The sequence below is a fragment of the Lutra lutra genome, chromosome 9 (genome assembly GCF_902655055.1).
Source record: "Lutra lutra chromosome 9, mLutLut1.2, whole genome shotgun sequence".
NCBI lineage: Eukaryota > Metazoa > Chordata > Mammalia > Carnivora > Mustelidae > Lutra > Lutra lutra.
In genome coordinates, this window is record NC_062286.1 from 34,706,979 (window position 1) to 34,733,852 (window position 26,874).

Sequence of the window (26,874 nt, forward strand, 5' to 3'; positions counted from 1 at the left end):
GGGGCTCGATCCCAGGACTCCGAGATCATGACCTGAGCCGAAGGCAGCGGCTTAACCCACTGAGCCACCCAGGCGCCCCGCCCAGTTGTTTTCTTAAGGATGTCTTTTGGTGGGGCGCCTGGGTGGCTCAGTGGGTTAAGCCGCTGCCTTCGGCTCAGGTCATGATCTCAGGGTCCTGGGATCGAGTCCCGCATCGGGTTCTCTGCTCGGCAGAGATTCTGCTTCCCTCTCTCTCTCTCTGCCTGCCTCTCCATCTGCTTGTGATCTCTCTCTGTCAAATAAATAAATAAAAAATCTTTAAAAAAAAAAAAAAGGATGTCTTTTGGTTAGTAGGAATTTCTAAAATTTTGTTGAAGTCTAATTTATCTTTTGTTTCCTGTGGCTGGTGCTTTTACTTGTTGTTTCAGATTGATTTCTGTATTGGGTATGAGACAAGGATTACAGTTCCTATTTTTCTTTACAAACAATAACAAACAGCACTGTTGGTTTAAGACTTTGCTTTACTTCCCAATTAGGTTTTGAATATTACATAATAAAATAATTAGTTCTCCAAGTAGTTACATGGTTAGGTAGCTCGTTGGTTATTGAAACTGTGCTTCTGAGGTCAGACTTCTAGGTTCAGTCCTTTAGGATCCAGCTAACTTAGCCTTGTTTTGTGGCCGCCCTAATTTAGCCAGGTTTTCCTAACCTGCATTAGTGTTTAGTAGATTTGTATTGTTCTGAAGTAAGAAGGTATAGGATAACTCCGTTGTGCTACTATCTAAAACATTAGAGCATGTGCCCTACATGATAATTTACCCATTTAATTTTGTGAAAGACAATACATTATTACATTTTTAAAAGGATACAGTGTTCGTAGTAATATGGTGCCTAACAAGTCATGCTCAGTTTTAATGACTTACTAAAATAAACAGAAACACATAAATTGTAGTAAACATTAGGAAGTAATTTACCGGAGTTTTGTGGAAAGTGAGCAATGTAGATAGGACACTATGAAGCCCATTTGTTAGTTTTGTGGGTAAATGATGAGAATTATAAAAATTTAAGACAGGAAGATTTTAAATATAGTTCTACATATGTTTGTGTCAATACATAGTCATATTGCATGGACCCAGTCATTGTCTTACATTTCTGAGATACTAGCATTGAACATGAGTTATCTTTCAAGAGGCTGAATTTGCAATATATTACTCTGGTAGGATTTGTGCCAGCCTTTGGTTAATCATTATCTTGTTGATTATGTTTGGTTCAAGATGATTCATTTTTCAAAGAGTTTTATTGCAACATTATACATTTACTACAGGAAGCCTGGACGGAAATGGAGCATTAGGTCATTGGAGATTTTTTTCCCTCCAATCTTTATTGTACCAAGTGTTATTAAAGTTAATTATTTTTCAGTAACTGAATTCTCTGTAGAACCTAGTATTCCATTAACCAAACTTTATAGGAGCAGTTACTCCTTTTTCATGGCAGACAAGTGTATCTTTGAAGATTGTTTAACCCTTGGTGATATTTCATGCCATATGTTGACTATTTAGATGGAATATTTTCATTAAGTTGAATATAGTAATTGAGAATTTCAGAATCAGAGATTTGATGCTGAACTTTCTGCTCCTCCCCCCGCTCATACTCTTTCTCTCTCAAATAAATAAAATCTTTTTTTTTAAAAAAGAGTAAATTATATCCTTTTAACTTACTAGAAAAATTACCATTGGTGAAGGCAACCCAAAACAGATAAACATAGGCAATAAAATCTCTAGTCCTCTTTGCCAGCAGGTGATAACAGTTCTGTTTGCGAAGATATATTTTAGATCTCAATTTAACCAAATAATGTTTTTAAAAAAGTGAGAAGTCAGGGCATCTGGGTGGCTCAGTCAGGTAGGCATCCAACTCTTGATTTTGACTCGGTCAGGATCTCGGTGTTGTGAGATTGAACCCTGCATTGGGCTCTGTGCTGGGCATGGAGCTTGTTGGGATTCTCTCTCCCTCAGCCCTCCCCCACTCTAAAAAATTTTAAAAAGAAATAAAATGAAAAAAAAAAAACCAGTAGACTTTAGAAAGGAAGGTGAGTAGTATAAACACAACATAAATTGTAGATCTTTTCAATAAATTAGTAATTTTAAATCTCTTAGATATATACTTTTTGGGGGACTCCTGGGTGGGTCAGTCGGTTAGGCATCTGCCTTTGTCTCAGGTCATGATCGCCAGGTCCTGGGATCAAGCCCCAAGTCTAGCTCCCTGCTCAACGGGGAGTCTGCTTCTCCTCTCCCACTCCCCCTGCTCATACTCTCTCTCTTTCTCTCTCTCTCAATAAATAAAATCTTTATAAAAAAATACCTGGGGGGGTGCCTGGTTGGCACAGTGGGTTAAGCCTCTGCCTTCGGTCCAGGTCATGGTCTCAGGGTCCCGTGATCGAGCCCCGCGTCAGGCTCTCTGCTCAACAGAGCCTGCTTCCCCCTCTCTCTCTGCCTACCTCTCTGCGTACTTGTGATCTCTCTCTCTGTCAAATAAACAAATAAATCTTTAAAAAAATACCTGGGAAATATATTTTAGTAGTGCATATTTCATCTTAAAAAACAAAGATTTGAAAGTAATCATTTACTGACACTTCAGAACAAACCAGTGAACCAGAATAGTGACTAAATGTGAGTTAAGCCTAATTAAGTGTATCATTAGCTCTTGACAGAGATTACAGTTCTGGAAATAATTCAAGATGTGCCTATCCCCACCCGCCCCCCAAGCCAGGATTTGTAAAATGGAATTAAAGGAATAATATATGTGCTTACAATTTGAATATATGTAGTTATAATAGGATAGTGGTTAAGACTCTGGGCTCTAGAGAGAGTCATAGTGCCTGAGTGTAAATCCTGGCTCCCACAATTAATAGTTTCTGTCCTTGCACAGATTATTTAATGTTCTGTGCCTCATTTGTAAAAGGATAGAGGATAGAGGAGGATAGAGGATAGAACTTCTATCTAGTTCATAGGGTTGTTGTGAGGACTAAATTAGGTTATTAGTGATTTTAGTGGAACTGTGGAGATCAGTTTTCTGTGGGACAGGTGGTGAGTAGAAAATGAAAATGTCAAAACAGCAACTGTAGCTTATTCCTACCAGAGTTTTCTTTGGGGAGGTAGAGGGGGGTCTGACATAAAATTGAGCATGAATTTTTTGAATTGATAGAAATGTGAATGTATATATGCTCAGAACAAGTGAGCAGTGGGTAGGTGAGATATGAGACGAGTAGGACATGTATAATGGACACAAGAACTACATAGAATTGAGAAAGGATGAGTATTTAACCAAAGAAACAACTGTTTCATGGAGTTTGGAGAAAAGGAGGCAGGGATGCCAGTTTTGAGAGGAGTAATCTACCTGAAGTCTGCTCTTCCCTTTTTGAAAGAGGAGGTGAGGACACATTCTGAAAATATGAGAAGTGGTGGAGTTGGAAACTGGAAGAGAATTCTGAAGATTTGAAATAGCTGCTGCGGCTAATGGGAGTGGGAGTTGGCTTGGGAAATGGACTCAGATGAGTTTGATGACTGAGGATTTTGTGGTGGCCTCTGTAGTGTGTATCCCCTCCATGTCTGCTCTCTGCAGTGCGCTGGTATTGGGAAGATAAAACTTTAGAGAGAGGGAGAAAAGGTGTGAAAGGAACCAGGGACCAAAAATTGGAGGTAATGTAGTGAGAGTGTTGAAGGGGATGTATTTTGGGTACCTGGGCTGGATGGGGAAAGAACTGAAGCCAAGACAAGGCTTATAATTAGGGAGAAGATGGAGGAGCACAATACCAAAGTTTCCAGGAGGCTAGAGAGTAAAGTGTGAGGGGAAAAAAAGGGAAAGAGCTGAAGGATAAGAACTGGTGGTTGTAGGTCAAAGTAATGAATTTTATTTCAGATGCATAACTGTTCTGGGTGATAAGGGCTAGAGGGGTCACACAGGTGGATTATTTGAGTGAACATTGGAGATAAAGACCATTGTAGTTGGATATCTTATCTTTAAGGAGGAGAGCAGCTTTAGGATGTTCAGATGGATCTGAAAGTCAGGTTGATGATGACCAAAATGGCAAGGAAGATAGTAAAACAGGCATTAAAATTCTGTGTAAATTGGGAGTGACTGGGATGTTGGTTGATGATAATAATGAAGATTAGGTAGAGCCTAATTACAAGTAAAAGAGAAAGGTTGTAACAGGAGACTTCTGGAGTAATCATGTGTGTGCCATGATAGGAGGAAGATAAATTGCTGGTATCTTCTAGTCTGTTGTATGAGAGTTATAGAGAAAGTTGCGTGGAGTGAAGTCCTGTTAAGGGCACTGGGGAAGTTTACAAAAGAAACAGCATCACAAAGGACGTAGTGAAAAGCATTGGAAAGGAGAGTAACCTTTCAGGGGAGAGGATGGGTGGGACAGAGAAGGACCCAAGCTTATGGAAATCTAAGGTCTGTCGTTTACTAGTCATATGGTGAATGTGTTAGGGAAACAAAAATTATCTAAGTGTATTTGTGGAAGCATGGAAGGAGACTGTTTTCTACGAGATAATAACGATTACATGGAATGTCATTTGTGTCAGTCTAAAAAACAATTTTGACAGGGTGTCATTTCTTTTTTTTTTTAAAGATTTTTATTTATTTATTTGACAGAGAGAAATCACAAGTAGGCAGAGAGGCAGGCAGAGAGAGAGGAGGAAGCAGGCTCCCTGCTGAGCAGAGAGCCTGATGCGGGGCTCGAACCCAGGACCTGGGATCATGACCTGAGCCGAAGGCAGCGGCTTAACCCACTGAGCCACCCAGGCGCCCCAAGGGGGTGTCATTTCTTAATGGGATGAAAAATGGCTGGGTAAATAAAGTTACTAATATTTAAAATAGAAATATAGTATTGTGTAGAGATGAATAAGGAGTTTTTGAAGGGCATTACTTACGGCCTTTGCTCTACACTTAGCTAGAAATAGTAATCTTTTGTGAATTCACTGTAAATGCTTATATAGATAAATGTTAATTTGTGGCTGTCAAATTTAATTTCTTCATTCAAATATGTATTTTATTTATATGAGCACAAACGGGCGCAAGCTTGGTGGGGGCAGAGGAAGAGGGAGAAGACTCCTTGCTGAGCAGGAAGCCCGCCACAGAGCTTGATTCAAGGACCCTGAGGTCATGACTTGAGCCTAAGGCAGATGCTTAACCTACTAGGCCCCCAGGCACCCTTCAAATATGTATTCTTATTCTTATTTGCTGGTCATCAGGATCAAAACAAAAAAATTTTTTTGTTTTCCAATTTCTCAGATGAAAAGATAGTTTCAGAAATTGTGACTCTAATTTAGACTCATATTTTCTTTGTAGAGACAATAATCCTCAAGTTCAGCAGGTTGGCTCTAAATATCATAACATTTCTAAATCCATACCTGAAGGATTGTTTTAAATCTTCTTTGGCATTTTTAGTGTTTTTTTGCAGACACTCATAATAATATTGGCATGCCTTTTGTTGAATCTTTGTTGGAGAAAATAGCATATAAGGCAAAGGACTGAAATTTTCAGTGCTTTGCAGGGAAGTATAGAGGAAGCAGGCAGGAAATGATGGCCCACCCACAAACTACCACTGCATCCTTTAGTCCAGGTCTTTGCCACCTCCCCTATTCTCCATGGATTGCCTGCTCTGTTCTCCTAGGGATGGCCCAGATGAATGAAGTGAATTGTATCCTCTAATTGTTGATTGTAATAGCAACATGGCAGTGGTATAGTATAAGTCAAGTTTGGAGGACCACAGTCTTTAGAGTTACGACATGTTAAAAATTTGAAGTCCATGTAAATTTCCTTTTAAGTGAAGGATACCTGTATTCTAATTTCCATCATTAGAGTTGAATTTCTGAAGATTTTATGATCTGTGCTAATTCAGGTGGTTTTTCTTGGCTACATGCTAGCTAGGAATTTTAACTGAAGGCATTTCCATCAAAATGTAGAGATTTGGGGGTGCCTGGGTGGCTCAGTGGGTTAAGCCTCTGCCTTCGGCTCAGGTCATGATCTCAGGGTCCTGGGATCGAGTCCTGCATCGGGCTCTCTGCTCGGCAGAGAGCCTGCTTCTTCCTCTCTCTCTCTCTCTCTGCCTACTTGTGATCTCTCTGTCAAAATAAATAAATAAAATCTTTAAAAAAAATATGTAGAGATTTGGGGCACCTGGGTGGCTGACTTTTGATTTTGGGTCTTAGTCTTGGGGTTGTCAGTTCAAGCCCTACGTTGGGCTCCATGCTGGGCGTGGAGCCTACTTAAAAAGTGTGGTGATTTAGTTAAATGAAAATATAATTCTAGTAACTAACATTTATTGAGCACACGTCTGTATCAGTTTCTGTTCCCAGTCTTTACATGTATTGACTCATTTAATTCTCACAATAAGGTTTATGAAAGAGTATCATTGTCCCATTTTATAGATGAGGAAACTAAGGCTTGGGTTGAATAGCTTGCTCAAGGCCACATAGCTAGGCTCAGTGTATGTCCATTTGGTTTATGAAGTTGAATTTGTGACTATTAAACCTTTAAGAACTTAAAATTAAGTTATAAGTATGATATAACTCTTTCCATAAATATCATTTAAAGGGAAATTTATTTTTTTCTTCATAGTCCAGTAGACATAATTTTTCTTTGATAGTCCTTTTTGTTTACCATAGGATCCAAAATGAAAACATTTCGAATCTGTATTATATACATTACAGTTTTTCTGAACTTGAATAAATTTGGTTTGTCATCATTGAGCAAACCAAATGTCTTAACATAGCCGTAACTAAAGTGAAGATAACATAGTTCACTTGAACATTATGTAGATTTTATTTGTAGTATAAGGAATGGTATCATTTCCTATAGAAACGATTGTATAGGGTAGCCATAAAGTCTGGAATCACAGATTAATATTGTAAATCATTTTAATCTGTATTTGTTTCCAGAGTTTATAGCTACCCTGTATTTTATAAAGGCCTTTTCTACATGTTTTTGTGTGACTTTTATTTCCTGGAGCTAAAGAAGGAAAAAATCAGAAAAGGAATAGGTGCTATACTTTTGTGCTGTGTATATGTATATGATTAGAAGAAGGCCTGGACCCCAGCACTTTGATAGGGAAAGATTCCCTTGCAACTCTACAATAATGAGAATAATAAAAATATAATAACATCAGGGCACCTGGGTGGCTCAGTCCTTAAGCATCTACATTTGGCTCAGGTCATGATCCCAGGGTCCTGGGATCAAGCCCTGCGTCAGGCTCCCTGTTCTGCAGGGATCCTGCTTCTCCTTCTCCCTTTGCCTCTGCTTGTATTCCCTCTCTAGCTGTCTCTCTCTGTCAATAAATAAATAAAATGTTTAAAAAAATATGAAATAACATCACCTAATATTTAGTGCTTCCTACTTACTAGGTGTAGTGATGAGCACTTTGCATGTGTTTATCCTTTTTAATCCTTGCAACAGTTCTGTGAGGTGGATACTATTATTGTCTGTCTTTAAAAAATTTGGAAATTGGAGTTTTAGAGCCATTTAATCACTAGACAAGCTATGTTACTAGAGGCATAAACAGGTTTTCAATCTAGGTTGGTCGGATTTCAGTGCCTAAGGCTTTAATCTCTTGTCTGCTGTGCTGTGTGGCAGGTATTAGCAAACTTTTTCTGTAAGGGGCCAGATAGTAAATATTTTAGGCTTTGTGGGACACGTGGTCTCTGGCAGAATTACTCAACTCTTCTGATTTTATAAAGCAGCCACACAGTACCTAGAAGAATGGGTAGAGCTATGTTCTGATAAAACTTTATTTAGGAACACAGTTTTATATAATTTTTGTGGGTCCTTAAGAACTCTTCTTTGAATTTGTTTTTCAGCTATTTAAAATTATAAAAAATAATTCTTAGTTTGCTGCCCTACAAAAACAGGTGATGGGATTGGATTCAGCTTCTGGGCAGTAGTTTGCTACCCCTGCTGAATGGCTTGCTGTAATTGTTCTTTTCCCCACCAAGGATAACAGAAATGGGGAATAATTCTAATGATTCTTTACAGTAAATTAGTATTGTTAGGTACGGTTGCAAGTTAGCAATGAATCTAGATAAATGTTTTTTTGAGCAGATATTCATGAAATGCCAAGATTATGAGAGCCTTTAATATTATAATTCTTCCCATTACCACACCATATGCTTTTAGAAATTATAAATATTCAAACAGAATGCTGTTTCATTCTGTAATCATGAAAAAAAAATCCCTTTGATTCTAGGCCTTTCTTTCTGTGTATTAGGTGCTTAGGTAATTTGATTCTCTGCCAAGGGTGTTGGAAATATAATGAAGGGTTCTCAAGGTGATTCACGTAGCATTTACAAAATTGGCATCTTAGAATACAATTTGTCATTTATAAACGTGACCTTGTAGAATGAGTTTAGTGTAAGTTTGGCTTATATATAACAAAAAATACTTCCAGATGTGATCACTGATATATGATTCTGAATTAAAACACTTAATGAAAACTTCTAGTGTTGACAAATCAACACTAACAAAATAAAGATCTATTTCATACAGTGAAGCTTATCAGCAAATGTTTACATTTTAATATTTTGTGAAGAGAAGAGATACACTAAAACTATAATAATTTGTTTGACCAATACCTATTATAGGTGTCAATGGTGTTGAATTAAACAGTCCTTTTTAGGGACCATATGGTTGGTGCTGAGTCTGCTTCCCCAGCTTGTCTAACTCCAAATAGGCATTTAATAAATGTTTGGCATTAAATTCTGTGTGGGGGCGCCTGGGTCGCCCAGTGGCTTAAAGCCTCTGCCTTTAGCTCAGGTCATGATCCCAGGATCCTGGGATAGAGCCCCACATCAGGCTCTCTGCGCAGCGGGGAGCCTGCTTCCTCCTCTCTCTCTCTCTCTCTCTGCCTACTTGTGATCTGTCAAGTGAATAAACAAAATATTTAAAAATAAATAAATAAATATATAAATTCTGTGTGGTATGCCTTGAATGAGCAGGCATTTCAGTATATTTTCGTGTGTGGTGTAAGGGAATGGTCCAATTTCATTTTTCTGCATGTGGCTGTCCAATTTTCCCAACACCATTTATTGAAGAGGCTGTCTTTGTTCCATTGGACAGTCTTTCCTGCTTTGTCGAAGATTAGTTGACCATAGAGTTGAGGGTCTATTTCTGGGCTCTCTATTCTGTTCCATTGATCTATGTGTCTGTTTTTGTGCCAGTACCATGCTGTCTTGATGGTGACAGCTTTGTAATAGAGCTTGAAGTCCGGAATTGTGATGCCACCAACTTTGGCTTTCTTTTTCAATATTCCTTTGGCTATATTCCATATAAATTTTAGGATTATTTGTTCCATTTCTTTGAAAAAAAATGGATGGTACTTTGATAGGAATTGCATTAAATGTGTAGATTGCTTTAGGTAGCATAGACATTTTCACAATATTTGTTCTTCCAATCCAGGAGCATGGAACATTTTTCCATTTCTTTGTGTCTTCCTCAATTTCTTTCATGAGTACTTTATAGTTTTCTGTGTATAGATTCTTAGTCTCTGGTTAGGTTTATTCCTAGGTATCTTATAGATTTGGGTGCAATTGTAAATGGGATTGACTCCTTAATTTCTCTTTCTTCTGTCTTGTTGTTGGTATAGGGAAATGCGACTGATTTCTGTGCATTGATTTTATATCCTGACGCTTTACTGAATTCCTGTATAAGTTCTAGCAGTTTTGGAGTGGAGTCTTTTGGGTTTTCCACATATGGTATCATATCATCTGCAAAGAGTGATAGTTTGACTTCTTTGCCGATTTGGATGCCTTTAATTTCCTTTTGTTGTCTGATTGCTGAGTCAGCAGGCATTTCAAATGCAGGAAGCAAAAGATCTGTTAGCACAAAAGGGAAGGTTCTTTTTAGGAATTGTCAAGTTGAGTGAATCAGTCAGATTCTAGACAGAAATGTAGAAATTATTTGTATTAATAATATGTCAGAATCATTTAGTGGTTGGCTATTGCCTGTAGTATAAAATCTGATTTTCTTTAGGGTAGGATTCAAAGCTCTCCATAATTTGGCTGCAGCCTTCCTTTCTGGCCCTGATTTTCATTCTCCATTGTTAACAGACTGTATAATCCATCTCTATTATTCATTATTTACAAATATTCTGCTTTGGAATGTTCTTCTTTCTCTTTTCTGTCTAGCCAGGCTTTACTTAGACTTCAGGACCTGAATCTAATGTCTTTTCTTTCAGTGGGACCATGCTTGTCCATCCTGATCTTTTGTCTCTTTAAATTCCTAGCACTTTTTTGCCTGTCGCTCTTTTGATAGCTATTCTTGTCCTTCTTTATGACATTTTTTTTTAAAGATTTTATTTATTTATTTGACAGACAGAGATCACAAGTAGACAGAGAGGCAAGCAGAGAGAGAGAGGAGGAAGCAGGCTCCCTGCTGAGCAGAGAGCCCGATGCGGGACTCGATCCCAGGACCCTGAGATCATGACCTGAGCCGAAGGCAGCGGCTTAACCCACTGAGCCACCCAGGCGCCCATTTTATGACATTTTTTATTTAAAAAAATGTATTTGCTTTTGTCACCTCAGCTCAATGGAAAATTCCTTCAGAATAGAGACCATATCTTGTACTTGTTTTTGATATGTCTTAGAATGTGGGATAAAAGTAAAAACTTCATGAATTCTGTGTTTGTGCATATGGTACTTTTTTCTAAAATGCATTACTTCTCCTTTCTTTTTCCCTTTAACTTTTATTTTGCAACAAATTCAAATATATAGAAAAGAACTCCTGAATATTCTCCGCTCTCATGGTTGTTAAAGTTATGCCATGTATGCTCTTTTGTTCTTTCTCTACATAGATATTTTCCCTACTGAACCATTTGAAAGGAAGTTGCAAATACATCCCTAAGTACCTCATTGTGCATTTCCTAAAAATAAGGGCATTCACTTACACACCTATAGTATAGCGATCAAAATTGGGAAATAAACATTACAATATTATTTTTAAATCTGTAGACATTATTAAAATTTCACCAGTTTGTTCCATATGGCATTTTTTTCCTGTTCCAATCCAAGATCATGCACTGCATTTAAGTTTTTTTTTTTTTTTAAGATTTTATTTATTCATTTGAGAGACAGAAACAGAGATGGGGGGGGCAGGGAGAGAGGGAGAGCACAAGCCAGGGGAAAGACAGAGGTAGAGGAGAAGCAGACTCCCCACTGAGCAGGGAGCCCGACATGGGGCTCAATCCCAGGACCTAGAGATCATGAGCTGAGCCAAAGGCAGATGCTTAACCATTTGAGCCACCCAGGCGCCCCTAAGTTTTTGTTTCTTTAGTCTTCTTGCTTTCCTTAATCTTGAACTGAACCATTCCTGAGTCCTCTTTTTTTTTTTCTTCTTTTTATGGCATTAACATTTTTGAGGATTTATTTTGTAGGATGTCTGTCAACGTGGCTTTGTCTGATTCTTCATCATGATTAGATTTAGGAAATGTATTTTTGGCGCATATACTGAGTGATGTGTCCTTAGAGTGCATGATATAAGAGGCACATGGTACGTGTTTGTTCTATTATTTGTCATGGTTTCTCTGATCATTTGGGTAAAGTAGTTCTTTTTCTTAACAGAACCTAAGGGCTTGCCGATGGTGGAGCTGTTTAATATAAGAAACAGTTGAGGGTATTACCTGCGTTAACTTGAGGGATATCAACTTCTGTTTAATTTGGCAAATAATAAAATTTGAATCCTTACAGGGAATTGTAATAGTCACTGGTGAGTTTGAATAGAACAGTGATCAAGACAGGCCTGGGCATTTATCCAAACACATACTAACAATTACTATAAAGTTATAATAATTAAAAAAGTGTGGTGTTGGCAGTTGAATAAACACGGAAATATTTTTTAAAAGAACAGATTCAAATATATAAAGTATTTGGCTTATGATGAAGGTTACATTTCGAACTAACGGGAAGAGGATGGATTAGTTAATGAATTATGTTTGGGAAAAATAGAACCATTATTTATCACATTTAGTTGCAGAAACCCAGGGTCTTTTCTAGCTAGTTTGAGCAGAAAGAATTTATTACATGGTACTAAATGACAGAATCACTAAGATGATTTGGGGGAAAAAAAGAACTGTAGGCTGTACTCCCAGGAATTTAAAAAAAAAAAAAGAAAAGACAGGCCAAGGTTCAAATTCCAGAGCTACCATTTATTGGTTATGTAATCTTTGGCTTAACCTCTCTTTGGTTAATTTACACATCTGTAATATGCAGATAATTTAAATACTGTTTTTGTAGGTCAAAAACAGTTGCATATTGGCAGTTTCATACGGTTTTATATAATGCTAAATTTGTGAAGATTAAATAAGGCTACATGTAGCCCTGAATAAATGTTCATACACATTAGCTATACGTTTATTTCTATTTTTCAGTATGGTTGTGTAAAAATAATGTAAACATATGTTAGCAGATTATTGATCACATTCTAAAAAGAAATAACTATTTTTGAGTTGGGATATATAACACTTCCTGATAATATCACGTATAATATACATGTTTTGTGAAAGTTTTATATGAGTAATATTCACACATAACCAATACTTTAAAAATATATGTAACTAAATATATGTATAAACATACAAACTCAAAATATATAATAATATAAAAATATCAGGTATAACTAATTTTCACATAAGTAATGTTTAAAATACAGTATCTCAAGGGTGATTGAAATGTATTAGGGTTGTTTGCTTCTGCATGGAAAGATCTTGGACCCTATGCTCTTTGACTTTTTGTTCTTTTTAAAAATAGTTGTTTTCTTATTGGTCAGTTCTTATTTACTGTAGCTTCACCTGAATCACTTTTTAATTTATTGCTTTCCATTTTCTCAGAATTGGAAAAACATTACTTTGGTTTGTACACAGTTCTAATCAAGGGCTGGAGGAACCTTCCTGAAATTAAGTGATTTTTTTTTTTTTCAAAGATTTTATTTATTTATTTGTCATAGAGAGAGAAGCGAGAGTGAGCACAGGCAGACAGAGTGGCAGGCAGAGGCAGAGGGAGAAGCAGGCTCCCTGCCAAGCAAGGAGCCCGATGTGGGACTCGATCCCAGGACGCCGGGATCATGACCTGAGCCGAAGGCAGCTGCTTAACCAACTGAGCCACCCAGGCGTCCCAGAAATTAAGTGATTTTTGAATTTAGTACTTTATGGTTTAAGTTTTGACTATGACAGGTTCTTTTTTCGTCATTTTCTAGTTACTTGACTCAGTTCTTATTTGTTGAAGTTGAAAAATAAATGAGTTCTCTCAGTTTGACACAATATATAAAACAAATTGTAAATTCACCTTTGCTTTCCTGATGACTTACTCATTTTCTAATTATTCTGTGTTTTAGGCAATCATATATATTATCTTGTTTGCAGGAGGCTCTTCCCTAACTTAAATGTTGCAATACCGATTTGTAATGGAGAGTCCTTTGGAAATGAGTACTGACAACTTCTGAAGTTAGATAGTAGTATGCAAGAGCCTGCTTTGTGATGGCAATTCAGATTTTCTGGTTCATCTCTTCAGTGGACAGATAAAAATTAATTTGTTTACCACTTTGGTTTTTGATCCATGTTTGTATTTATTCCGTTACTCTTCCCACTCACCTTGGGAGGATTTTATTTATTTATTTGACAGAGAGAGATCACAAGTAGACGGAGAGGAAGGCAGAGAGAGAGAGAGAGAGGGAAGCAGGCTTCTTGCTGAGCAGAGAGCCCGATGTGGGACTCGATCCCAGGACCCTGAGATCATGACCCGAGCCGAAGGCAGCGGCTTAACCCACTGAGCCACCCAGGCGCCCTTACACTCACTTTTTATGTGTCTTTTTTCTTTTACACAAATACTGCAAAGCAGAATAGTACTTTAACTTTCCTTCAACGCCCATCTCTTTTTTTTTTTTTTAAGATTTTATTTATTTTTTTGACAGAAAGAAAGAGAGCACAGCAGGGGAAGCAGTAGGCAGTGGAAGAGGAAGAGGGAGAAGCAGGCTTGCAGAGCACGGAGCCTGATGTGGGGCTTGATCCCAGGACCATGGGATCACGACCTGAGCCAAGGCAGACGCTTAATGACTGAGCCACCCAGGCGCCCCACCCATCTTTTTTTCCAAAAGAATGTGTTATATTCCTTTTCGCGATGATTGACATTTGTATAGGGCTATATAATTCATAAAGCAGTTATTCATGATCTCATTAAATCCTCACCACACTCTTGTGATGTAGGTATATTCTTTCCATTTTAGGGGTGATGTAATGAATTGATTGGACCTTGTGAAAGTCTTGTCAGTCTTTTCCAAAATGTTTCTTCATAAGTGTTTGTTTTCTAAACTTCAGTCATTTGAGTACTACCGTCATGATTTTTCCCATTCTCCTGCAAACTGTACTGTTTTATTTAATAATTTAGAATGACCTTTTTTACTAATGGGCTATTAGAACAGTTTTTAATTTACAGAAAATTGAGTAGTACAAGGGTTCCCATGTTTCCCCTTCACTCCCCTAGAGCTCTTCCCATTATTAACATATCAGTATGATACACTTGTTACAATTAACATTCAATATTGGTATATTATTACTAACTAAAGTCCACAGTTTATCAGATTTCTTTAGTTTTTATCTAACATCCTTTTTCTATTCCAGGATCCCACCCAGTTATCATGTCTACTTAGGCTCTTCTTGGCTCTAACAGTTTCTCAGTTTTTCCTTGTTTTTGATGACCTTGACAGTTTTGAAGAGTAGTGGTTAGGTATGTCATAGGTTGTCCCTATTTGGAATTTGTCTGATGTTTCTCATGATTAGACTGAGGTTATGGATTGGGAGAGGAAGACCACAAAGATAAAGTACCATTTTCATAACATCATATGTAGTTCTATATATATATGTGTGTGTGTGTGTGTGTGTGTGTGTGTGTGTGTGTGTGTGTGTGTGTGTGTGTATTGGGTGCATATTATGTATATAGTAGTAACATGATAACTGGATACATTATAACTTGATAATGACCCCAGTCACTTGGCTGAAGTAATACTTCTCAGAATTCTTTACTGTGAAATTATTCCTCTCCACCCTTCCGTACTGTTTCTTTGGAAGGAAGTCATTATGCACACTTAAGGAATGGGGAGTTATGCTCTACCTCTTTGAAGGCAGTGTGTCTGCATAATTTACGTGGAATTCTTCACAGGAGATTTATCTGTTCTCCCCCATTACCTAATATATTCAGTCATTTATATCAGTGTGGATTTGTGGGTATTTATCTCATAATTTGGGTTACAATACAATACTACTTAATTTTGTTGCTTAGATTGTTCCACCTTTGGCCATTGGGAGCTCTTTCAGTTGGCTTCTGTGTCCTTTTGACATAGCCCCATCACTTTTTTTGAGAACTTCTTTACTTTCTAGCACTTTAAGATGATCTAGTTTTTAGACAAGTTTATTTGAAAATAAGATTTTATATCACTCAGTAGATAGAAAGTCATGTTAAGGAGAATTCTTAGGTTTATCTTAAAAATCAGTTATGTTTAAATATTGGGACAGTGTTAGGTATTAAAAACTGAGACTTTCGCCTTGAAGTAATTAAAAGGAGGCCATGTAAACTTCTGTCTTTCATACCCTCATGTACTTCATACATTAGAGCATGCTGCTTTTTTCATAACTACAGTATAACTGTTTTTTAGTATCCACTTCAACATTCATTGGGATGTCTATAATGTGCTTGGTGTACCTACCATAGTACATACTGTGGGAGATTGAAAAGTATGAAATATTGTCTGTCATGAAGAGGCTTACAGTCATATTTGGTCAACAGTCTATAAGAACATGAAAAAAAAGTCAGTATTATACCACTGGGTATTAAGTACTGCCATGATGGAGGTAAGGCTTATGAGAGTTAAGGAAGGAAAAGGTTCAGTGTTCAATAAAAGTAAGAGCTTCTTAGAGGTGAGACCTGTAGTGCTATCCTGAAGGTGGTGAAGTCGTTTCAGACCACAAAGTGAACTGAGTCAGCATTACCTGCAGAACAGTGAGGAAGTTGGCTTTGGTGGAGTCTTGCATCGATATTAACTGGAATAGTTTGAAAGTATCAGAACCAATGGATAAATGTCCTTTGACTTTTGTAATAAAGTTTACAGTCCCTTCTTTATATATGACATGCATAAAGGTGTTTTAATTTTGACAGGTCTAGCGAATAAGGGATGCCTGGGTGGCTAAGTTGGTTAAGCGTCTGCCTTTGGCTCTGAGGTCATGATCCCAGGGTCCTGAGATTGAACCCTGCATCTCAGCATTGGGCTTCCTGCTCAGCAGGGAGCCTGCTTCTCCCGCAATGCCACCCCCACCCTGCCCACTTGTGCTCTCTCTCGCTAGCTCTCTCTCAAATAAATAAAAGCTTTTAAAAATGTGCAAATAAAAATGTTATTAGGTATTTCCAAGTATATAACCATTCCAAGAAGGTTATATACTTTCTCATTGAAACAATGAAATTTAAGTTACAGATAGATGCTTAGATTTAGTTATTTAACTTACTGTCTCCCTGTTCTCTTGAAACTTGCCTTGCTGCCTTTACTGGAAGAAAAGAATAGTTTGATCATTTATTAGCATGAAAAAAATTCTAGAAGCATTTTAAACGAAAAGATGGATAAGGGTGATAATTTAATACTGTCTAAATTTTTAGTTTTATGACAGATGTGAGAATTGAACTTTTAATTCATATTTTACAATTAGAAAGTATTTATCCTTTTTTTTTTTTTTTTTAAGATTTTTTTATTCATTTACTTGACAGAGAGAGATCACAAGCAGGCAGAGAGGCAGGCAGAGAGAGAGAGGAGGAAGCAGGCTCCCCGTGGAGCAGAGAGCCCGATGCGGGGCTCGATCCCAGGACCCTGAGATCATGACCCGAGCCGAAGGCAGCGGCTCAACCCACTGAGCCACCCAGGCGCCCCAATCCTTTTCTTTTTTTAAAATTTTATTTATTTATTTAACAGAGAGAGAGAGAGAGAGAGAGAGATCACAGGTAGGCAGAGAGAAAGGCAGAGAGAGAGGGGGAAGAAGGCTCCCCGTTGAGCTGAGCAGAGAGCCCGATGTGGGGCTCGATCCCAGAGCCCTGAGATCATGACCTGAGCCGAAGGCAGAGGCTTAACCCACTGAGCCACCCAGGCACCCCACCTTTTCTTAAAACTACTATAAAATTAAGGGTATTGATGACTTTAGATCACCAACTTAAGGTTCTCTCATACAATTATAAGCTGAATGTGTAGGATTTTTAATATTCTGTGAACATTTATCAAGCACCTATTTTGTGTATAGTCACAGAACTTTGGTGGGTTTTTGGTTTTTTTTGTTTTTGTTTTTTTGCCTACATCAAGTATCGCGTTAAGTGGTAGGTAACACACACAAGTTTGTGATCCATGAATTATTTTCCCGATGAGTCAGTGAAAACCAAACTGTAGAGGCTTATAACATTTTCTTTTCTTAGATTGAGTTCCTTCTCTATTACCTCTTTATTAAAACAGCAACTTAGGTGGGAGTCACAGATCATTAACAGAATGTCAAACAGTAGATTCAGTATAAACTAAATAGCAAAAATTATATCTAACACATTTACTCTTTTATAAATATTGTCCAATGTGTAAAAAAAAATAATGGTTTAAGAAATGGTCTGCTATTTATTACTTAGTTGAGTTTTTAATATATGCTGGGGTTTATATATTTGAATAGCTAGGCAGAGATATTCCTATTCAGCCTTTTCCTTTATCTTTTTATTCTTGCCTGCTAAGCCTAGAGTTTAGATTGGGGGGGGTGGGCAGTGTGGGGAGAGAGAGAGAATACCAAGTAGGCTCCAGGCTCAGCAGCCCAGAGCCTGACGAGGGACTCAATCTCAAGACCCTGAGATCATGACCTGAACTGAAGCCAAGAGTTGGATGCTTAACTGACTGGTACCCCTAGAGTTCTTTTTTATTTTTCAGTTCATTGAGAATCGATCAGTTTTTAAAAATGAAGGATTTGGACTAAATAGTTACTGTTCAAGATTCCTCATTAATTCTTTTTTTTTAAAATACCCAAAATTTAGTGGCTTAAAACAACAATCATGTTGTTCTGTCTTGCCAATACTGTGGGTCAGAAATTTGGGTAGAGCTTTAATAAGGCAGTTCTTCTCCATAATGTCACTTGGTGATACTCAGCTGGAAGGTCAGACAGTTTTATTTACATGTCTGGTGGATTTCTGGAAGACTGACAGGCTGGGCTTAGCTGGGACTGTCAAACTGAGCACGTATATGTGGCCTCTCCAGCATGTTGGTTTAGAGTGGTTAAACTTCTAAAATGGCAGCTCAGTACTTCTAAAGAAGGAAACCAGAGTCTTAGAATCTGCAAGACTTATTAATATCTAATCTTGAAATTTCTGCAACTTTTGTTGTTTAAAAGCAAGACATGGAGCCAGACCAGATTCAAAGGAGAGAGCTCTCCAGGGCATGAATACTGCAGGGGATGGCATGGGGATGGCAGGGGGGCAACTTTGGAGAATAGCCACACTACAGGATCTAAAAATCTGTAACTTCACACAGTATATATAAAATTTAATTTTTTAAAACAATAGTATTAAAATCATATAATTTAAGCTGATTTTTCATAAAACTCAGCTACTGTAATATTTTTATTTCCTTATAAAGCTTCCAGAGTACTTTGCAATTTATCTTTTCCTCGAGAATTTTGTCTACCTCAGATAGTTTTTCTGTTTTACTAAGAAAAAGGTTTACTCTACAGAAAAGATGAAAGAACAGTGAACACCTATGTATCCATCACTTAGATTCTATAATTAACATTTTCCTATAGTTAGGTTATCCCATCTTTATTTATCAATATGTCTTATTTTCTGATGAGTTCAAAAGCAAGTTGCAGGGACTCCTGGGTGGCTCTGTCAGTTAAGCGTCTGCCTTCAGCTCAGGTCATGATCCCAGGACCCTGGGATCAAGCCCCACAGTGAGACTCCCTGCTTAGCAGGGAGTCTACTTCTCCTTCCTTTGCCCCTACCTCCTGCTCATGCTCACTCACTCTCTCTCAAATTAATTAAGTAAAATCTTTTTTAAAAAACTAAGTTGCAGATAATCAGATACAGATTTAAATTATTTCTCCTTCTGATCCTTTCACATTGGAGGATAATCAGAAAATATAAAGAATGTCTATTACTGTATCTTCTCTCTGAAAACTTACCTGTTGGGAACTTTCATCCTGCTTTGTCACATATCCAGCCAAACTTTGGCTATAGTCTAAGATCTTTAGAGGAAAAAAGAAATCTTTTTTTTTTTTTAATTACAAAGATTTTTTTTTTAAATTTATTTATTTGACAGAGATCACAAGTAGGCAGAGAAGCAGGCAGAGAGAGGGGGGAAGAAGGCTCCCTGCCAAGCAGAGAACCCACTGCAGGGTTCGATCCTGGACCCTGGCACCATGACCTGAGCCAAAGGCAGAGGCCTTAACCCACTGAGCCACCCAGGCGCCACCCCCTCTTTTTTTAATTATAAAAACAATCATCCACGATTCCAGCATAAGTATAACTATTAATATGTTTCCTGTTCTTTTTCCATTTCATGTATTTTTATACTTGCTAGTATACATAGTTTGCCAAGATTTTAAAAAATAAGTGCAGTATTTAGATTATAATAATTAACTATTAATTAATTGGTTTGTTTTCAGACCACTGTTTTTAGCCATGCCATATTGGACAACTAAATTATTTTCCAAGGAAAGCTATTGAACCCAGTGACATGTTATTATTTATGCCTGAAATTGGCCATATGTAAAGTTTATCCCATCCTTCTAATACAACCTTAAGAGTTGAAATTGATGAAACTGAAGAGAAGTTGTAAGGAATAAAAAATTGACTTTAGTTCTGCATCAGGAATAGATAGAGAAAAAACTGTAGTTTCAACTTTGATGAAACATTTTTGTCATGTAAATTTTCATTTTTACCACCAGCATTCTGACAGGTATTCTGTGACTTGGGTTGAGTAAATTTCTTATTTATGGTTTACCTGCAATTTTAAGCATATTATAAACCTTTGATATCAAGTACAAGGACTAGATATGTGTATTTACTCTGAATTTTACTCCTGTTTGTTGTGGAACTCCTGTGAACTCTAAGAAGCAATAGGCAGTACATTACCACTTGCTAATACAATGTATACTTATGTATGTGGAATTTTTAAATTTTTCTCCTAGCTTTAGCATAATTAGCTAATTAGATAAGGCTAGTTCAAACAAATTGAATTCTGTAATTGTAGGGATACAGTCTTACAGAAGATAGTTTTTTGAGTCCTCTTACACTGATACAAGATTCTACTGAACCCATCAAGGCAGTTGAGTGTCTTATTAGATTTTTTAGAGAAAGCAGTTCTTGGTTGTCAAGATTCATTCTTCCTAGAATTAACCTTTTCTTTCTCTCTCTCTCTCTCTCTCTCTCTGTGTGTGTGTGTGTGTGTGTGTATACAAACTTACCTAACCTGCATTCTTCATTTAATACATCGAGTATATTTCATCTTGTTTGGCCCTCTGTGGGAGCAGATGGTTACTATTTTTCAGGTAGTAACTTTAGATACTTGAAAGCTAACATTTGTCTTTTAGGCTTCACTGTGCTTGAATTAAGTTATTTACATAATACAGACCTAAACAGAGCTTTCTGCTCATAAAAGAAAAAGCTCTCTGGGGAGTCTTAAAATATACTTCTGTATGTTTGGTCATGTTCGTGTGTGCATATATGCATTGTCTTAATTAGCAATTAGGTATTGTTTGACCTACATTGTTTGGAATATATACCCAAGTATCAGATCTATCAACAAATATTATGGCCAAATGAAATGAGAAAAATGGTCTGCGTTTGATTTGAATTTTGAATATGTAGTTTTACTTTGGGAAAGACATGGGGAATTTGATCTGGGGTCTGTTTATCCCATTTTTTGGAAAATTTCTAGAATGTTAGGTTGATCGTGGGATTACTTTATGGGTCTTAGATCTAAAGTGATCCAGATTATACCATCTTCTATATAGTGGGCTTCAGGACATCCCGTGTATTCTACACTTGAGATTACTACTTGTATCTCTCATTTATGTGGATCCTCCTCATAAATGGTTGAAAAGAATTGGTCTGAAGAGAATAGAAGGCTGGAGGAAAGGAGAATTATATTTGTCCCATCATATTTACTTTGGTGTCAGCCTTTCATACTTGGTTCCTATCCAAACATCACAGTAAAATTCCATACTAGAAGTACATGGGTGGTTCTTTAAATTTTGGGGATGCTTTATTTGACAGTAAGAATATTTGAGTTTGGGATTTCAATTTATGGAATGGTAATGATTTCTTCTTTTTCTTTTCAAAGCCAATGAAAACTTTATAGAGATATAATACAGTTGGGTAATGTTTGTTATATGTATTCCTAAAAATTTACTGAAACATATTTGCCTAGTTTATCAGTGACCTCATTTAAACAATGATGGCTCTTGACAGTGAGGAACTCACAGTGTACTTAGAAGGGTGAATTCTGAAGCCAATAATAAGTTTAGTTGTAGATCTTGAATTGATTAATTATAGTAGAAACCCCATCTGTCAAAGTGCCCCCTTTCATAAGAAAATAGATGAAAACCTTTTGGGGCACTTGGGTGGCTCAGTCATTAAGTTCGGGTCATTATCCCAGGGTCCTGGGATTGAGCCCGCCCCGCGTTGGGCTCCCTGCTCAGTGGGAAGCCTGCTTCTCCCTCTCCCACTCCCCCTTCTTGTGTTCCCACTCTCGCTGTGTCTCTTTCTGTCAAATAAGTAAATTTAAAAAAAAAAAAAAAAGAAAAGAAATAGATGAAAATCTTTTGAAAAGGCCTTCTTTAAAAATCTCCAAGTTCTGCAAACCTTTAACCTGCTTTAGTTTTTATATTTGATTTTTCTTGTAACTTTTCACAAGTTAAAAAAATGATAGATTGCATTTTAAAAAAATCATATGTATGTTTATGTGTTTGGGGTTTTGTTTTGCTTTGATACAGGAGCATTTGAAACTTCTTTGTGGCCAGGGGGAGCTGCTTCAAAATTTCTATATAAGAAGGGCTTAGGGGTGGCAATTTGTGTGTGGTTTGGGGGTGGGTAAGGGATGTTTTGAAGCTATGTTTTGAAACTGTTTTTCAGTGATCACAGTATTTTCCCTTATGTGGTATATTATAGATCATTCAGAGCAGCAAAATTATCTATAAATCTTATTAATATATGCATTTGTCACAAAGGATTGAAAAAATATCAGTTGTCCATATCAAATATATATAGTTAATTGAAAAAAGTTGCTCTTTGGGTATCTTGAATAAAGAGGCTGATTGAGATAAGGAATGGGGAGGATAAAGCCATCCATTAGCTCTACCACTGGCAGAAATAAATTTTACCCCTTTACTTATGTTGCCACTGCCTTATTTAGGCTACCATTACGTCTGATCTGCACAGGTCTAACCTCTTAGCTATTTCTTAGCTTCTAGTCTGATCTTTTCAGCAGTTTCCTTTGCCTTAAGTCCATCCCTCCATTTAGCCACCAGGGTATGAGCTTCTTAAATTGCACATTTGATCTGGCCATTTCCCTGCTGCCCTCTAAGGGGTCTTCAGAGTGCAGTGTGTAAGATGATTTATTGGTGGTGCAGTGCATGAAAAAATACTAGAATTTTTGTATTTACTTTTTAAATGAAATAAAGGAAAGAAATTATGTCTTATCAATATTGAATAAAATGATTAAAATGTTCCCTCAGTCTGTCAGTCAGCTATCACCTAAGGTGGATTGGGAGTTCCCAATTTACAGTGGTCCTCTTTCATTCTTTCTGCATGTGTTGCATTATATTACCATTACCTGTACCCTGTTAAGTGTGCTTGCCTATTATATTATTTGATTCTCACAAAATAGATAGGTGACTAATAGATAGGTGACCTAATTATTTAGGTCCTTAATTTTTCCCAACAACATTTGCTAGTTTTATGTGCAGACATCTTGAACATTGTTTTGTCGTTTTTATTACTGGTGTGTGTGTGTGTGTGTATATATATATATATATATATATATATATATATAAAATTTAGTGCTCTTATAATGATCTTTTTTTTTTTTTTAAGATTTTATTTATTTATTTGACAGAGAGAGATCACAAGTAGATGGAGAGGCAGGCAGAGAGAGAGAGAGAGAGGGAAGCAGGATCTCTGCCGAGCAGAGAACCCGATGCGGGACTTGATCCCAGGACCCTGAGATCATGACCTGAGCCGAAGGCAGCGGCTTAACCCACTGAGCCACCCAGGCACCCTCTTATAATGATCTTTTAAAGTCATTTTTTTTTTTCCTTTTTTGTTGCTGGGGTATAGTAATATAGTTGATTTTGTGTGTTGGTCTATATCCATCAACCTTGTGCTCTCTATTCTAATCAGCTGTCTATATATTTTGGGGGTTTTTATATACACAATCATATTGTCTGTGAATGATAGTTTTATTTTTAATCTTTATTTATCTTGTCTTACTGAACTGAGCAGGATTGCAATATAAAATAAAAGTTGTGAGAATAGACATTCTTGTTTATTTTGTTCCTTATCTGAAAAAGAAAGCTTTCAGTATTTCAACATTGAATATGATGGGGTAGTTTTTAAATTTTTGGTATATGCCTGTTGCACTTACTATGGCAACATAATCCATTAAAAATTTAATGGCATAAAGCAACCATTTATTATGGTCATAGTTCTGTGGATTAGGAATTTAGATAGGTCACACCATTGGAAGACTTGTCTCTGCTCAGTGTTGTCTGAAGCCTTGACTGCAAGATGCAAAGGCTTAGGGAAGGAACCATCTGAAGGCTCATTTACTCTAAATATGTCTGATTGTTGATGCTGGCTATTTGCAGGGAGCCTCCTTTCCTGTCTATCTGAATCCTTCCAGGTGGTCTACCATGTGGGCTAGTGTGAGCTGCTTCACAGCATGGTAGCTGGTTTCTCCTAAAGCAAGCATTCCCAAGGTAGAGAAAGCCAGGTAGAAGCTGTGTCCTTTTTACAGCCTCATCTCAGAAGTCATAAAAGCATTTCTTTTGCCATATTTGGGTTGGAGTAGTTACCCCACCCAGATACAAGAGAAGGGAATGCAGACTCTTCTTTTGGGTGGAAGGAGTATCTGTCAGTCATTCTAAGAACAACATATCTATGTTAATGTATGTGTGTGTCTAGCTAGCAAGAGTGAGAGACACAGAAAATATGATCTGCTACAGTGCCCTTTTAAATCGGATTAAGAATGTTCCCTTCTATTTAGTGTTTTTGTTTTGATGGGTATTAAATTTCATGAAATGCTTTCTCTCTGCTGAACTGAATGATTTTACTTTCTCTTAAGTGATAAATTTCTTTGATTTCAGTAAATTCAACTTGGTTATGATTTATCTTTCTCATATGTTAATGCTTTTTTTTGCATTTTTAAAATTTTTGCATTATTTTTTATTTTTGCATTATTTTTGCATTAACCTACCATATACCTAATATAGTGTTGGGTATATGGTAGAAGCTTGGAAAATAATCTTTTTTTCTGTGTCTCAGTTCCTTATCCAACAATATCAAATCCTTTGAATACAACATGTTGCTGATTTATTAAAAAATACTCCTTATTGTGGAAATAGGAAAGGTTTTCTGAAGATGTAACATACCTGTCCTCGCCTAGAACTCTGACTAGTCCCTTACTTTCTCTCTGCAGTATGTTTCTATTCTTTATTGTAGATCTGTATCCTATCTATCGGCTTGAGAACCATCACTATAGATAAGCAAAGATCTCAAATCAAAAAGTACCATAGGGACGCCTGGGTGACTCAGTTGGTGAAGCTCTGCCTTCAGCTCAGGTCATGATCCCAGAGTCCTGGGATCGAGTCCTGCATCAGGCTCCTTGTCCAGCAAGGAGCCTGCTTCTCTCTCTGCTTCTGCCTGCCACTCTGCCTATTTGTGCTCGCTTGCTCTCTCTCCCTCTCTTTCTCTGACAAATAAATAAATAAATAATCTTAAAAAAAAAATTCTTAAAAAAATAAAGTACCATGACAATGCTGAATTCTCCCAATTTGGCAGTAAATAAAAATTTAAAGTTATCTTCCTTATTTTCTCCTTCTTATTCTCTTTCTGTACCATGGAGAAATAGAGTCATAAAATTAATGCACCACTGATTATGGAGAAGACTGTCTCTGCCTTATTAATAAAAATTGCTTTGTCAGTAAAACTTTCCTATCCTTTGAGAAGATGTACCTTAATATTTAATAAATCTCGCTGGATTATTCTTTCAGGTAGTTCATTAATGTACACTTACCTTCAAAATATATAAAAGTTCCGATGCCAACATTTGGTATTGCCAGAATTTGTAGTTTTTGTTTATTTAAGGGATATGAAATCATAGCTTGTGATTTTAATTTGTGCTTTCTTTAAAAACATATTTATTTTGAGAGAGAGCATGTACGCATGAGTGAGGCTGGGGCAGAGGGGCAAGGGCAGAGGGAGAGAGAATTCCAAGCATCATGGAGCCAACGCAGGACTCTGTCTCACAATCCCAAGAGATCATGATCTGAGTCAAATCAAGAATTGGACATTTAACCAACTGAGTCACGCAGGTGCCCCTTAACTTGTGTTTTTTTTTTTTTTTTTTTTTAGATTTTTATTTATTTATTTGACAGAGAGAGAGATCACAAGTAGGCAGAGAGGCAGGCCGCGGGGGTGGGGGAAGCAGGTTCCCTGCTGAGCAGAGAGCCCAACGCAGGCCTCGATCCCAGGACCCTGGGATCCTGACTCAAGCCAAAGGCAGAGAGACTTAACCCACTGAGCCACCCAGGCGCCCTTAACTTGTATTTTTAATTGCTAGTAATGTTGATCCATCCTCCCTCATTCCCTACAAATAAGCTTGCTTATTCATCATCTTTCCATTTTTCAGGTCGACATCTTTCCTTATTGATATTTATATATTTCTTGTGTGTGTTGCAGTATCTTTTTCCAAGTTGTGCCTTTAAAAATTTTTCCTTTTTGAAGTGGGAAGAACTAAATTGAATTTGTGTCCTTGGAATTTAACATAGTGCCTGACAAACTAGTCAATCATTCAGTAAAAAGTAGAATGAATAAATATTTTGCAGCAAGCTAAAAATTTGGTGTTTTTATTTTTTTTTAAAGGTTTTATTTATCTATTTGACAGAGAGAAATCACAAGTAGGCAGAGAGGCAGGCAGAGAGAGAGGAGGAAGCAGGCTCCCTGCTGAGCAGAAAGCCCGACGTGGGGCTCGAACCCAGGACCTGGGATCATGACCTGAGCCGAAGGCAGCGGCTTAACCCACTGAGCCACCCAGGCGCCCCAATTTGGTGTTTTTAAAGCAATGATGCTACCTACTTTTAAAAATAGACTAAAAGTATCATATACTTAGAGCTTATTTAAATTTTAATAGGTAGCTTACAATCATATCGTTTGGGTTAATTTTATTATTTAGAAGTTATATTTTTGCCTAATGGTTTATAGGTTTATATACCTGTCCAGTTGCATTGCTTTAGAAAAATTCTCATTGGTATTTTTTTCAAATTGCTTGTTCCACAGACCAAACTTTCATTTTTCCCCCTCCCATTAAAAATTGACTGACTTCCTTTTTTGGGGTCCCACTATTTTCTATATAAATCTATCAGGGCAAGTGTTATACTTTATTGTATTTGTTTACATTTCTTGCTCCCCCATTCCTCCATGCTTTTTAGGTTTGGAGACCATCTTATTCAAATGCCAAAACGAACAGCATATAATTAGAAGTTCACTAAATGTTAGAAGTGATTATCAAATAAATAATATATATATATATATTAAGATTTTATTTATTTGACACAGAAAGAGAGAAATCACAAATAGG

General features: G+C 37.1%; 1 protein-coding gene across 5 annotated transcripts in view; it reads left to right on the top strand.

The window, feature by feature from the left end:
* EML4 (EMAP like 4) overlaps positions 1-26,874 on the top strand; it is a 156,162-nt gene that overhangs the window by 23,924 nt on the left and 105,364 nt on the right. For 4 of the 5 annotated variants that reach the window (XM_047744154.1, XM_047744156.1, XM_047744157.1 and 1 more), the window contains exon 1: positions 14,010-14,062. The exons of the other annotated variant lie outside the window; for it this stretch is intronic. In XM_047744154.1, the coding sequence (XP_047600110.1) occupies positions 14,017-14,062 (46 nt within the window). In that variant the 5' untranslated portion in view covers positions 14,010-14,016. Of the gene's footprint in view, positions 1-14,009; positions 14,063-26,874 lie in introns of those variants that run through there. 5 annotated transcript variants of the gene reach the window in all.